General features: G+C 47.0%; 1 protein-coding gene across 5 annotated transcripts; it reads left to right on the top strand.

Moving 5' to 3' along the window:
• The first annotated feature begins 1,938 nt into the window (after positions 1 to 1,938).
• LOC148117005 (dehydrogenase/reductase SDR family member 13-like) lies at positions 1,939 to 14,806 on the top strand. Of its 5 annotated transcripts, XM_087883489.1 has the most exons (8): positions 1,968 to 2,120; positions 3,767 to 3,885; positions 6,216 to 6,339; positions 7,341 to 7,652; positions 8,158 to 8,197; positions 8,396 to 8,398; positions 10,656 to 10,682; positions 14,415 to 14,754. In XM_087883489.1, exons 1-8 carry the CDS (start codon positions 1,985 to 1,987, stop codon positions 14,605 to 14,607), a joined length of 954 nt encoding a protein of 317 aa, XP_087739615.1. In that variant the 5' UTR covers positions 1,968 to 1,984; the 3' UTR covers positions 14,608 to 14,754. The 5 variants fall into 5 exon arrangements, with proteins under 5 accessions (XP_087739611.1, XP_087739615.1, XP_087739612.1 ...); XM_087883485.1 differs by lacking the exons at positions 10,656 to 10,682; positions 14,415 to 14,754 and having other exon boundaries at positions 1,939 to 2,120; positions 8,158 to 9,598; XM_087883486.1 differs by lacking the exons at positions 8,158 to 8,197; positions 8,396 to 8,398; positions 10,656 to 10,682 and having other exon boundaries at positions 14,348 to 14,806.
• The last annotated feature ends 684 nt before the right edge of the window (positions 14,807 to 15,490 follow it).

Here is a 15,490-nt window from a genome sequence, read left to right as displayed (position 1 = left end):
GCAGTTCACTGAATCCTGCGGTCAGTAAGTGAATCTGGCTTCCCCCTCTTGACTTGGTTTACCAGAAACCGGCTGGAAAGGTCTGTTCTGTCCCCGTCTCACACACGCACACAAACAGATATCCAGGGGTTAAATAAAACTGGCAGACAACAAATTCTTTCGATAAGAGGATTGGCAGCAACCCAATAGCTGCTTGCCAAGAACTTTACTCATAAAGGGAGGGGTTGTTCCTCCGACAGATAAACCCAAACAAGGTACACACAGTTCAAGAATTGTCAAGTCCAGTCCGTATTAAATCCAAGGCCGATAACGTTGTTTCAAAGATACAATGTGACTCGCTAGTAGTTAGTTTTGTCCGTCACAGAGTCTGAATGGCCACCTCACCCCCTTTTATCCCCTGTGGGGTGTGGTCCAGTGACTCAGTTTAATCTCTGGCACACCTCCTTTTCTGCTGCGTGCCTTGTCTCTCCGACACTGGCGTGGATCCAGCCAAGACTTATCTCCGTCACTGTCCGACTGCGAGGAGATACCTGGCTCCTGGCCAATCTCTTCTCCTTTGGGAGAAGAGGCATTGCCAGAGAGGAGGGTCCTGGAGGGGGAGGCCTGGCCAACTCCTCCCCTTCATGTTCGGAGCCTTCTACCTCCGATAAATCGGCCTCGGGGGTCAGAGTCACAACAAGGTCACAGACCGGTGATCGCATGAGCCCAGGATGCTACAAGCGGTGTAAATACCTGGCGATCGACAAACACTCAGATTTTGATGCTTCATCACCGGAGGGTTTCAAGAAGAGGCTGGACAGCCATGTGTCTGAAACCGTATAGGTGCTGTGGCCCATCGGCTGCCAGCAGAGCTAGCAGCAGAGTCAGGCGAGGGGGAGCCTGGGCCAGCTTCGGAGCCTTCTGGAAGCCTCTGGTGAGGAAGCAGAAGGAGAGAGGCAGATGCAGGGGGGTGGGGGGCTCCATCCGCCCCCAGGGGGAGAGGCAGCTGCCTTTCAGGACTGAGCTGAGTGAGGGGGAGGAGCAGGTGGGGCCCATCCCAAATGCACGTATGGGCGGAGAGGAGAGGAGAGCAACGGAAGGCAATGAGCCGGCTCTCGGGGAACAGAAGGCTGGGAAATAAATAGGAGGGGTTTGGGAGAGGCCTTTTGTCCCAGTGTACATCAATCAAGTCGGATTCCTTGGCAGGAACCAGGTTTGTGGGGAGGAATTAATAGTTCTGTGTTTGAGGGGCCATCGGAGCCTCCCTGCTGGGAAAGAACCGGGAGTGAATTGGTTGAACTGGGACTGTTTCTGCTCCGCTTAAGCACTGGAGGCCCTGATGAAATCTGGAGTTCTCAGGTGAGCAGAGACGGTTCCTGCCCGGCTTCAGAAGGGGAAAAGACTCTCATTTGGGACCAATTCTCTTGGGTTTCGTCCGTCCAGCGTGAATGAAGACTGTCCCTGCCCTGTTTTTAAAAGGGGTTGTTTTATCCAAGACTCACTGGTTGCGCATTGCTTGCGAAGGCTGAGTCAGGACACTCTTCTTCATCTTCCTCCCCTCTCCCTCTCTCCCATTTTCCTTCCTTCCTTCTCATTCCTATCACCTTCCTTCCTTCCTTCCTTCCTCTCTCCCCTCCTTCCTCTTCATTCCTATCACCTTCCTTCCTTCCTTCCTCTCTCCCCTCCTTCCTCTTCAGTCCTATCACCTTCCTTCCTTCCTTCCTCTCTCCCCTCCATCCTCTTCATTCCTATCACCTTCCTTCCTTCCTTCCTCTCTCCCCTCCTTCCTCTTCATTCCTATCACCTTCCTTCCTTCCTTCCTTCCTTCCTTCCTTCCTTTCCTTCTTTCCTTCCTTTCTTCCTTCCTTCCTTCCTTGTCAGCCAGGAGGGGGGCGAGAGAGTGGCAGCGGTGCCGGGGCGGGGCGGGAGGCAGGGCGACGGGAGTGGCGTCCCGGGGAACGGGATAAAAAGGTGGGGGGGCTGCGGGGCCAGCGGACATCGGGCCATGGAGGCGTTGGGGGCGCTGGGGGCGGGGGCGGCGCTGCTGCTGGGGCTCTACGCGCTGCTCTACTACTACTTGGGGGCCGCCACCTGGTGCAGGAACGCGGTCAGCCTGCGGGGCAAGACGGTGCTCATCACAGGTCAGCTGGGGGGGGGGGAAGGGGGGGGCATTGACACTCTCTCCCTCTCCCTCTCCGGTGTGTCCGCGGAGATGCTTCCAAGCATGCAGAAAAGCCAATTCAGCCCTGGAAGGGAGGCGGGTGGAGCTGGGACCTTTAGCAAATTGGACGGCCCGTTTAACGTTCCTGCAGGGAGATTCCTATGAAGTTCTTGAAACAACAACCGATGCTTTAAGAGCGATTCCACCGGAAAGAGAAGCAGGAGCCTCTAGCACCAGGCTGGGGACCAGGAGACGGGAATTCGGTGTGAAAGCTGGGCAAAGGGGACTCGGATTCACTGCCTCCTGGTGATTGGCCCAAAGTGACCCAGCTTTCCTGCCTGAAAGTCGCTTTTTTCAGTGTCCTTGTAACTTGAACCGGTCTCTGAATGAGCGATTGGAAGTCAAGAACTACCTATGCACGCAGAACAAAATTTGCAGTGAATTGACTGATGGGTTGAGGCAAAGGGACGAGTCAAAGTCCGAAGTGATTGACCGGGAAAATAACTGTTGCAAGAGCTACTGAAATGGACGTGGTCCAGATACGCTTGGACGGATTGTTTTCTTAAGATACAGAAATGGAAGGAAGGTTACCAAAAGTCAATGCTGGCTAGAAATGCAGGGGGTAGAAGGCGGGGTGGGCTAATGCAAGGAATGCTGGCTTGTTGAAAGAGGCGAAAAGAGCTGGCATTGGCCAATGCTTCTCCCTCCCCACTTTGCTATAAGGAGGACAGAATGAGGGGGGGGATTATGGGGAAAATCAGAGCCCGTTGGAGGCTACTTAAAAAAGGGGATTAGGGTTAAGAAAAGGTCCAGGAACCCAACCAAGAACTGGTGAAAAACATAATTGACTAAAAAGCAAATAAGGCCTTTAGTCACAGAGAAAGAGTATTTGTTTATTTATCTGTTTATTTGTATCCCAACATACCCGACATTGCTTCCTCCTATTGTCCCCATAACAACGGCCCTGTGAAGTGGGCTGGGCTGAATCAAAATAAAGTTGGAAGGGACCTTGGAGGTCTTCTAGTCCAACCCCCTGGCTCAAGCAAAAGACTCTATACCCGTGATGGCGAACATAGGCACGCGTGCCAGAGGTGGCACATGAAGCCCTATCCTATCCTATCCTATCCTATCCTATCCTATCCTATCCTATCCTATCCTATCCTATCCTATCCTATCCTATCCTATCCTATCCTATCCTATTTATTTATTTATTTATTTATTTATTTATTTATTTATTTATTTATTTATTTAATGAAATTTGTATTCCACCCTATATCCAAGGACTCAGGGCGGCTCACAACAACAGTCGACCAAGCGACTGTCCTATCCTATCTTATCCTATCCTATCCTATCCTATCCTATCCTATCCTATCCTATCCTATTCTGCCTTGCGCTGGAATTAATCAGAGTTGGTTTTACTTTCATCTGTGCCAAAATGATGTATTCAATAAAGTTTTGCATTAAGAGATTGGATCCTCTCGACAGTACTTGCTGGGCTGGGTTCGTCAGTCGGAACCTTGAACAGCGACAGCACAAAAACTGCAGGCACACAGATGCAGTCCCAACTCCTGGATCCCCATCAAAGGCTGGGCGATCTCCATGGATCCTTTCTCTGCCCTTTCCTAGGTGGAAATGCAGGGATTGGGAAGGCCACCGCGGTGGATCTGGCCCGGAGAGGCGCCCGTGTTGTTCTGGCATGCCGCGACAAAGCGAGGGGAGAATCGGCCGTGTACGACATCAGACGGGTAAGCGCCTGCCGTGCGGTTCTCTCTGTCCCTCCGTTCAAAATCCGAACATTGCACATTGCAGACTCTCTGCCATTCCCCACTTGGCCTGTCCTGGTCCTATTCAGGAGGTTCCATATTTTTGGGGGCAGCCTCATTCCTGGAAGTGGTTTTGTTGGATCTGGGTCAGGCAACTGCACAACAACTGTCCAAATGAAATCAGAGACAGTGACTCGAACTTGTAGTTTTATATAAATGAAATATATTTAACATCTATATCTTGAGGCGGTATCTAAGTCTAAGGGCTATTGCTAAATATGGCGCCGTAGACTCGCAATGGATAGATGTTATAATTCGATATCTGAGGGAAGCTAATCATCTAACTGCATCTGTGATCACTGTGATGAGATCATCCCAGCTGCCTTGACATTTCCTAGGAGACATTTTTGGACTAAATTGTTATTGTTTGTTGCTGTCCAGGAATTGTGCAGCAGCTGCCCAGATGAAGTCGGACACACTAACACAAAATTGTGTGTGGATAGATAGATAGATAGATAGATAGATAGATAGATAGATAGATAGATATGAAAGATTATAGAGATATGGATGATAGAGATAGATATAATTCAAATTTATATCAGTCTTTCTCATCATCCAGAAAGAAAGAACACAAGATAATCAGCAACACAGGAACATCATGAGGTAAATCAAACAGCAAACAGAGCCCACAGAAGAAAAAGGCGGGAAAAAAGGGACACTCCCCCTTTACCCCCAGCAACCAATCAGAGCGTAGATTGCCTCATGCAGGAGCCAGCAACCTCCAACCAATCAACTACCACTGTGTGTTCTGGCCATATTTACACCAGCATCAAAATAAGATATTTCTGGGATATAAAATTCTGCTCATGGGCCAGATGCTCATGCTGTTCTAAATTAATGCCTTGGAAGTAGCCTCGAGTGTTTCTGATATAATACCGTGGCAGGATGGCAGCTTTACCCAAGCCAGGAGGAGAAGAGAGGTGGACCACATGGAATATGAAATCTTATTTGAAAAAAATTGATAAAGGCAACTGTTGATTTGATAGACAAGTACAAATGCATCCTTTGCCCAAATCTGAGTATCTTGAATATATTCTGTGCAAATCCTTTTTAAACACAGAAAAGTTCTATGCAAACATTCTAAAAGTAAAACTGCAGCAGCATAAATACTAAGGAATAGAATAGAATAGAATAGAATAGAATAGAATAGAATAGAATAGAATAGAATAGAATAGAGTTGGAAGGGACCTTGGAGGTCTAGTCCAACCCTCTGCTTAGGCAGGAAAGCCTACACCACTTCAGACAAATGATTATCCAACAACCATTTTTGGTACATATTTTTCGGGGCAGCTGTATTCTTGGAAGTTCTGGGTTGGATCTGCGTCATCCATCTTAATCGCTGTTCCTCATATAGACCACGGGTGTCAAACTCGCCACATCTCGTTGCCGTCGTGTGATGTTTCGCGACATTTTCCCCTTTGCGGAGCTGAGGTGGACGTGGGCTGCGTGTGAGGCATCCGGCCCGGGGACTGCCAGTTTGACACCCCTGATCCAGACCGTAAGACCGTAGTATGGTATTACAGAATGGCAGAGTTGGAAGGGACCTTGGAGGTCTTCTAGCCCACCCCTCTGCTCAAGGAGGAGTCTCTGTACCATTTCAGACAAATGGTTCCCCAAACTCTTCTTAAAATCCTCCAGTGATGGAGCCCCCACGACACCTGGAGGCCAGCTCTTCTATTGCGTGATTGTTCTCACCGTCAGGAAATTCTTCCTTGTTTCAAGGCTGCTTCCTTCCTTGATTCTTTTCCATCCTTCGCTTCTGGTCCTGCCCTCAGGTGCTCTTTGGAGAAGAGGTTGAGCCCCTCTTCTTTGGGGCAGCCCATTCATTAAGCAAATCACGGCAGTTGTTAAGCAAATCACATGGTTGTACAATGAATACAGCTCCTCCCATTGACTTTGCTCTTTGGAGGATCACAAACCGTGATCAGATGACCCCGGGGATGTCACCACCATCACCACCGGAAATGACATGGTTGCCAAGCGCCCAAATTTTGATCATGTGACCCCCTGGAGATGCTGCAATGGACAAAAGTGTGAGGACCGGTCATAAATCACTTTTTTCCATTGGCATTGGCATTTTGAAGGGTCACTAAACGAATGGGTATAAGGACTGCCTATATTCTTTTATTACGCACCACCCAGAGAGATTGCCGGGAGAGGAGCAGACCTACGCAGAAGGTGAGTCAACTGGGATCAGCCTTGGAAGCCGCACCGGATCCCGAGGCTCAGGATTCCTTCTGCTCCTTTTCCAGGAAAGTGGGAACTCGGAGGTGATCCTGATGATCCTGGATCTGGGCAGCCTGAACTCCGTCCGAGCTTTTGCGCAGAGCTTCTTAGAATCGGAGCCCCGTCTGGACATCCTCATCAACAACGCAGGTGGGGGCAGAGCAGATCCTCCCCGGGGTCTCCAGAGGGGGAAGGAAGGGGGAAGATTGGCTGGGGGGGTGTTGTCTGGGGATTTCTCTAACCCTGTGAGGTGGGTCTGAGAGAGAGAGAGAGAGAGAGAGAGAGGGAGGGAGGGAGGGAGAGGGGGAGAGAGACTGGCCCAAAGTTACCCAGCGAGCTTTCCTGCCTAAGGTGAGATTTGAACTCATGGCCTTCCATTTTCTAGACTTAACCACTAGACCAGGATGGCGAACCTTTTCGGCATGTGCGTGCACTGGAGTGCCAGAAACCCACAGATAAGCTGGCCAGTGCACATGTGCGCGCTGGCTGGCTGGATTTCCGGCAAGCACATGTGTGCTGGCCAGCTGGTCTTCACACACACCAGAGCACCAGAAACCGGAAAACCAGTTGGCTGGTGCACGCATGCCTGTTTTTTGGCTGTTTTTGGCCCATTTTTCGGGCTGTTTTCTTGCACTTCGGCACCTGCGAAGACTAGCTCCCCGGCGCGCGCGCCCACAGAGATGCGTGCTGGAAACCAGAATAGCAGCTGGCGACGGCACGCGTGCCCACCGGTTCGCCATCACAGCACTAGACCAACCTGACAGCTTTACAGGTAGTCCTTGACTTACGACCTTGATGGGGGCTGCCCATTATGGTTGTATGGCATGACAGTGATAAAGCAGGTTGCCCCTATGACCGCTGGGATTTCAAGGACTTGTTTGTGGTGATTTTTAAGTGAACCATTTGTCCACAACGGGTTGCTTTATGCTGAAAATCGAAGAAACTTTGTTTTTTGACAAAAAATGTCATAAATCAGGTGACTGCGGGGCACGTTGCCAAGTGACTAAAATGTGGTCATGTGACACACACACACACACCCCGGGGGAACCAAATGGTAAGTACCTTTTGGGTGTCTATTGTAACCTTGAATGATCACAAAGTGACCCGTCGTAAGGCGAGGACTGCATGTAATCTGCTTCCTTTTCCGGCAGGGGTCCTTAAGGATGGCCAAACCTCCGATGGCTTTGACCGGGCCTTCCAGGTCAACCACTTGGGCCATTTCCTGCTGACCCACCTGCTCCTGGACCAGCTGAAGCGCTGCGCCCCGAGCAGGATCGTACTTCTGTCCTCGAGGGCACACATGTATGGGAAGATCGACTTTCGGACCATCCACAAGCCAATGGAGGGAATGTGGGAAGCTCTACGTTCATACGCCAACAGCAAACTAGCCAATATGCTCCACATGAGAGAGTTGGTCAACCAGTTGGAGGGAACCAACGTCACCTGCTACGCGGTTCATCCAGGTGAGTGGAAATTCGGCTCCAAGACACCCCAGATGGAGCCCCCCCCGGTCTGTTTGGGGCTCTGCCAGGCGTTTCTCTCCCACTGAGGCTCCCTCAACCCCCTCTGAGAGCTCAGATGGGAAGGGAGACGTCTCCTAACTTCCGCGTCCAGAATCCTAGAATCTTAGGGTGGGAGGGGCCTTTGGAGGTTTTCTAGTCCAACCCCCTGCCTAAGCAGGGATTAGGTTTCCCCCAGTCTCTTACTCCTCTTCTGCCTTTTCCGTTCCTTCCTTGCTTCCTCCTCCTTCACCTCCTCTGCTTCTTCTCCTGCTTCTCCTCTTACTCCTCCTCCTCCCTTCCCGTCCTCCTCCTCCTCCTCCTCCTCCTCCCCCTCTTCCCTGCAAACCCCCTCCCTTCTAGCACTGATGATGCTACCTAGTTGAGTAATGAAACGTCTGCAAGAAACATGTTGTCCAAAGAGTGCCACGCTCCATCCCTGGCATATTCTCTCTGCCTTCGATTTCAGGAATTGTTAAAACCGAAATTGCTCGCTCCTATCCCTGGTGGTCACTTTGGTTGGTTTGGTTCGTGAGGCTGTTCTTCCGAAATTGCGAGGCTGGGGCTCAGACCTCCATCTACTGCGCCACCGAGGAGGGCATCGAGAGGCTGAGCGGGCGGTATTTCGTGGACTGCCAGCCGAAGGTGCCCAGTCCACCGGCCTGTGATGACCAACTGGCTAAGAAGCTGTGGGAATTCAGCGAGAGGCTGTTGGGACTGACCAGCTAAATATTTCCACTTTAAATTTGACCGCTTAATTTTTCTGAGGTGAAGGCAGGGAAAAACCACATGGAAAAGCACACTCAAAATCACACAAAAATCACATCAGATACCTCTACAGTTAGCACAGGGCTGAATGCTCTCTCCATTGCTCTTCTCAAGCAAGAATCCAAAGAATAAATAATCTTAATCTTACTGTGGTTGGCAGAAAGCCCAGAAGCAATTTGCAGAGAACTAAAACCAAGGCACGGAGAGTGAACGAAGTTGTTCCCTGCAAATTGCTTCAGTCGTCGTCCTTCCTTAAATAGGCTAAGGGAGTCGCCAATTAGCCCCAAGCCTTACTCTTGAGGAGACCTCCCCCTGAGGAGCCACTCCTGCCTTTTGCCCGTGCACCGAGAAGAGGCTCCTCCTCTTCTTCCTCTTCACCCGTGGAAGCTTCTGGAGGTTCTGAAGGCCCTGGCTGAATCCCCGCCTCTGGCACCACATTTTCTCCAGCCTCCTCATTGTCCGACTCGACTGCCAGCTGCACAGGCTGCTGGCACAGCACCACACCAGCCTCCTCGCTGTCGGAATCAGCCACCAGCCACAGGCCGTGTACGGGCCACAACAGGAAGTGACCATGACCGCCACCTGCTCTCTTCAAGTCGCGAGCCCAGGAGAACCCCCCGATTACGCACAGGGTCTGTTTGGGGCAGTGCCACCCCTTCCAAGACCAAAGGCGGCAATTCTCCCTGGGCCATAACCCCCAAACCCAGAGCCACTCGGTCTCGCAAAGGTTCTGTTTACGACGGTTGCAGTGGGCAGGGTCACGTGATCAACATTTGAGATTTTCCCACCAGGCTTCCTACAAGCAGAGTTGAAGGGAGAAGCCGGATTTGCCTAATGACTGCACGATTCGCTTAATGACTGCAGTGATTCGCTTAACAACCGTGGGAAAAAGGTTGTAAAACGAGACACGACTCGTTTAACAACCATCTTGCTTAGCAACAGAAATTCTGGTCTCAATTGTGGTACGGTAAGCTGAGAGATCAAACTGCAGGGAAGAGCTGAGACAAACCTTTAAGGCTAAAAAGGTTAAAAAGTGGAAATCCCTGCGGAATTCGTCGTGATGAGGTGCCCGTTATTGTGTTTTAAGCAGCTGTGCGAATATTTTAAATAAACTTCCAAGCTGTTGGTCTCTCTTTTCTTCACCCTAGTCTTCCTTTCTGTTCTTTCAAAAGGGCTCTTCCTCCCCAATTCTGGGCTGGGGCGAGGATAAGGGAGGGAAAGAGAAATTCCAACAATAGCATTTTTATTTTATTTTATTTTGCCGGCGGAGAAGATGGTGGTATCTCAGAGCAAGTGGGGGTATCTGTGCTAGTCCTTGAATGGGGTGGGTGCTCCCTGAAGTTGGTGGCTTTCTTGCAGACGTTTCATGACCCAACTAGGGAACATCATCAGTGCTAGAAGGGAGCGGGGTTTGCAGCGTGGAGTAGAAGGAGAAAAGGAAGAGGAGGACGAGGAGGAAAAAGATTGTGGGGTCCTTGATTCTCTCTGAGCTTGGTGGTTTTCTTGCAGACGTTTCATGACCCAACTAGGGAACATCATCAGTGCTAGAAGGGAGTGGGGTTTGCAGAGTGGAGTAGAAGGAGAAAAGGAAGAGGAGGACGAGGAGGAAAAAGATTGTGGGGTCCTTGATTCTCTCTGAGCTTGGAGGTTTTCTTGCAGACGTTTCATGACCCAACTAGGGAACATCATCAGTGCTAGAAGGGAGCGGGGTTTGCAGAGTGGAGTAGAAGGAGAAAAGGAAGAGGAGGACGAGGAGGAAAAAGATTGTGGGGTCCTTGATTCTCTCTGAGCTTGGAGGTTTTCTTGCAGACGTTTCACGACCCAACAAGGGAACATCATCAGTGCTAGAAGGGAGTGGGGTTTGTGGAGAAGAGGAAAGGAGGAGGAGGAGGAGGAAGAAAAGGAGGATGGGGATGCTTTTGAGTTTATGGTTTTCTTTCAGATCTTTCATGACCCAACTAGGGAACATCATCAGTGCTAGAAGGGAGGAGGGGGAGACTGGGGGTTCTTGGTGCTCTCTGAGCATGGCTGGCTGGGGAATTCTGGGAGTTGAAGGTTGCCAAGGTCGGCAGATTTCAGGGCAGACTGCAATGGTTTATGTAAGATGCCGGAAGCCGACGGGATGAATCCATAATGGTACCAGATCCAGATATTCCTTTAAGTCCTGGGGATTTTTTACTTCCTTTTGCTTTTCAGTAGAAAACCAGCATTCCTGCCAGCCCAACAGTCCAGGTGGACACTTTTCACCCTGCATTATTAGAATTGTTTTCACTCTGCATTATTAGAATTGTTTTCACCCTGCATTATTAGAATTATTTTCACCCTGCATTATTAGAATTGTTTTCACCCTGCATTATTAGAATTATTTTCACCCTGCATTATTAGAATTGTTTTCACCCTGCATTATTAGAATTGTTTTCACCCTGCATTATTAGAATTATTTTCACCCTGCATTATTAGAATTGTTTTCACTCTGCATTATTAGAATTGTTTTCACTCTGCATTATTAGAATTGTTTTCACCCTGCATTATTAGAATTGTTTTCACCCTGCATTATTAGAATTGTTTTCACCCTGCATTATTAGAATTGTTTTCACCCTGCATTATTAGAATTGTTTTCACCCTGCATTATTAGAATTGTTTTCACCCTGCATTATTAGAATTGTTTTCACCCTGCATTATTAGAATTATTTTCACCCTGCATTATTAGAATTGTTTTCACCCTGCATTATTAGAATTGTTTTCACCCTGCATTATTAGAATTGTTTTCACCCTGCATTATTAGAATTGTTTTCACCCTGCATTATTAGAATTGTTTTCACCCTGCATTATTAGAATTGTTTTCACCCTGCATTATTAGAATTGTTTTCACCCTGCATTATTAGAATTGTTTTCACCCTGCATTATTAGAATTGTTTTCACTCTGCATTATTAGAATTGTTTTCACCCTGCATTATTAGAATTGTTTTCACCCTGCATTATTAGAATTGTTTTCACCCTGCATTATTAGAATTGTTTTCACCCTGCATTATTAGAATTGTTTTCACCCTGCATTATTAGAATTGTTTTCACCCTGCATTATTAGAATTGTTTTCACCCTGCATTATTAGAATTGTTTTCACCCTGCATTATTAGAATTGTTTTCACCCTGCATTATTAGAATTATTTTCACCCTGCATTATTAGAATTGTTTTCACCCTGCATTATTAGAATTGTTTTCACTCTGCATTATTAGAATTGTTTTCACCCTGCATTATTAGAATTGTTTTCACCCTGCATTATTAGAATTATTTTCACCCTGCATTATTAGAATTGTTTTCACTCTGCATTATTAGAATTGTTTTCACTCTGCATTATTAGAATTGTTTTCACCCTGCATTATTAGAATTGTTTTCACCCTGCATTATTAGAATTATTTTCACCCTGCATTATTAGAATTGTTTTCACCCTGCATTATTAGAATTGTTTTCACCCTGCATTATTAGAATTGTTTTCACCCTGCATTATTAGAATTGTTTTCACCCTGCATTATTAGAATTGTTTTCACCCTGCATTATTAGAATTGTTTTCACCCTGCATTATTAGAATTGTTTTCACCCTGCATTATTAGAATTGTTTTCACCCTGCATTATTAGAATTGTTTTCACCCTGCATTATTAGAATTGTTTTCACCCTGCATTATTAGAATTGTTTTCACCCTGCATTATTAGAATTGTTTTCACTCTGCATTATTAGAATTGTTTTCACCCTGCATTATTAGAATTGTTTTCACCCTGCATTATTAGAATTGTTTTCACCCTGCATTATTAGAATTGTTTTCACCCTGCATTATTAGAATTGTTTTCACCCTGCATTATTAGAATTGTTTTCACCCTGCATTATTAGAATTGTTTTCACTCTGCATTATTAGAATTGTTTTCACCCTGCATTATTAGAATTGTTTTCACCCTGCATTATTAGAATTGTTTTCACCCTGCATTATTAGAATTGTTTTCACCCTGCATTATTAGAATTGTTTTCACCCTGCATTATTAGAATTGTTTTCACCCTGCATTATTAGAATTATTTTCACCCTGCATTATTAGAATTGTTTTCACCCTGCATTATTAGAATTGTTTTCACCCTGCATTATTAGAATTGTTTTCACCCTGCATTATTAGAATTGTTTTCACCCTGCATTATTAGAATTGTTTTCACCCTGCATTATTAGAATTGTTTTCACCCTGCATTATTAGAATTGTTTTCACCCTGCATTATTAGAATTGTTTTCACTCTGCATTATTAGAATTGTTTTCACCCTGCATTATTAGAATTGTTTTCACCCTGCATTATTAGAATTGTTTTCACCCTGCATTATTAGAATTGTTTTCACCCTGCATTATTAGAATTGTTTTCACCCTGCATTATTAGAATTGTTTTCACCCTGCATTATTAGAATTGTTTTCACCCTGCATTATTAGAATTGTTTTCACCCTGCATTATTAGAATTGTTTTCACTCTGCATTATTAGAATTGTTTTCACCCTGCATTATTAGAATTGTTTTCACCCTGCATTATTAGAATTGTTTTCACCCTGCATTATTAGAATTGTTTTCACCCTGCATTATTAGAATTGTTTTCACCCTGCATTATTAGAATTATTTTCACCCTGCATTATTAGAATTGTTTTCACCCTGCATTATTAGAATTGTTTTCACCCTGCATTATTAGAATTGTTTTCACCCTGCATTATTAGAATTGTTTTCACCCTGCATTATTAGAATTGTTTTCACCCTGCATTATTAGAATTATTTTCACTCTGCATTATTAAAAATCGTGAAAGGCCGAAGGAAAGATTCGTTCAGAAGGGCACTGTGGCAATTGACTCATACTTACGACGGTTGCAGTGTCCCGGGGTCACGTGATCCCCTTTTGCGACCTTTGGACAAAACCAGAAAACCAGATTCGCTTAACAACGATGTGGCTACCGTAACAATTGCAGTGGTTCACTTAACAACTATGGCAAGAAAGGTTGTAAAATGGGGCAGGACTCACTTAACAACTGCCTTGCTCAGCAATGGAAATTTTGGGCTTAACTGTGGTCATAAATCGAGGACTAGCTATAATATTAGTCACTAGAATGTACTAGCCCCCCCGAGTCCTGTGTTATCGTGTGCAACAACACAGACACACACTTATATGCACTATTTTAAACAACTCAGGGAACAAACATACCACCATTATGTAATATTATCTATTTGAATCAATTAGCCACCCAACGACTGTGGATTCCGGTGTGCAACACACAGATGCATACAACACACACACGCACACACACAGACACTCCCTTTGCACCATGGCCCACTCACTTCAGCGTTGGGTCTTCCGAAAAATATTTAGAAGTTGCCCCAAGGCTCCCAAAGGGCAACGGATGTTGTGCGAAGGGTTTATTTGGGGTCTCCTCATTTATTTATTTATTTATTGGTTCGATTTATATATGCCGCTCTTCTCCGGAGACTCAGGGCGGCTTACAATGCGTTAAGCAATAGCCGTCATACTTTTGCATATACCTGCTTAGTAGGGCTTTCGGGGGCCCCCTAAGCGGTGTTCTTTTTTATGCAAAGTCAGCTTATTGCCCCCACAATCCGGGTCCTCATTTTACCTACGTCGGAAGGATGGAAGGCTGAGTCAACCTTGAGCCTGGTGAGATTCGAACTTGCAGTAATTGCAGGCAGCTGGTGTTACTTAACAGCACTTTAGTAGCACCAGCTGCCTGCAATTACTGCAAGTTCAAATCTCACCAGGCTCAAGGTTGACTCGGCCTTCCATCCTTTCTTCCATCTGGGTCACCCTGGATGGTGCTTCTTTCTATCCCGGGCCCATTCCCACCACCAACTCTCCTTTGCTTTCAGGAGCTGTTAAAACCGAAATCAACCGCTCCTTTCCATGGTGGATATTTTGGTCCCTTTGGTTCATGAGGCTGTTCGTCCGAGATTGTGACGCGGGTGCCCAGACCTCCATCTACTGCGCCACCGAGGAGGGCATCGAGAGGCTGAGCGGGCGGTATTTTGTGGACTGCCAGCCGAAGGTACCCTGGCCACAGGCCCGTGATGACCAGCTGGCCAAGAAGCTCTGGGAATTCAGCGAGAGGCTGCTGGGACTGACCGCTTAAGACGGGAAGGGACCGAGACGGAGTTTGGGGTAACCGAAAGCTGGCATCCCATTAACCCGGGAGATCCAACTGCAGGAGTTGTGGTGTGGCTGAGACAAACGTTGAATTGCTGAGAAGTTTAAAAACAGGAAAGAACGGTGAGGTTTGTTGTGGTGAGCTGGCCGTAAGAATCTTTCAAATAAACAAACCCCATCGAGTCTCTCTTTTCTCACCATTCTTAGGGGTTTCCCAAGAGGAGGGGGGAGGAGGAGGAGGAAGGCTGTGGGGTCCTTGGTGCTCTCTGAGCTTGGTGGTTTCCTTGCAGACATTTCATGAGCCATTTAGGTAACATCATCAGTGTTAGAAGGGAGTGGGGTTTCTTGAGAGGAGGGAGGAAGGAAGGAAGAGGAGGAGGAGGAAGAGAAAGAGGAGGGGGAGGAAGGGGAAGGAGAAAAGAGGGGAGGAGGAAGAGGAGGAGGAAGACTGGGGTCCTTGGTGCTCTCTGAGCTTGGTGGTTTCCTTGCAGACATTTCATGACCCATTTAGGTAACATCATCAGTGTTAGAAGGGAGTGGGGTTTGTCCTCTGTGGTTTTCTTCTTGGTGGTTTCTTGATGAGGCTGCTGTTTACTCGAAAGCCATAAGCAGGGAGCAGACCCTGTTCCTTCTAGCACTGACGTGGCTTGCTTCCCAAAACAAGATACTAAAGGTAGTCCTTGACGTATGACCAAGATTGGGACCAGATTTTCCCTGCTCCTAAGCAACCTGGTTGTTAAGTGAGCCATGCCTGGTATTTCAATCCTTTTTTAAAAAATTTGATTTATATGCCGCCCTTCTCCGGAGACTCAGGGCGGCTTACAATGCGTTACGCAATAGCCTTCATACAAAAGTATATTTGTACAAAG

Source organism: Pantherophis guttatus, chromosome 1, assembly GCF_059756535.1.
Source record: "Pantherophis guttatus breed Tessera chromosome 1, ASM5975653v1, whole genome shotgun sequence".
Classification (NCBI taxonomy): Eukaryota; Metazoa; Chordata; class Lepidosauria; order Squamata; family Colubridae; genus Pantherophis; species Pantherophis guttatus.
Note: the sequence above shows the minus strand (reverse complement) of the source record. Positions and strands in the feature narration are given on the sequence as shown.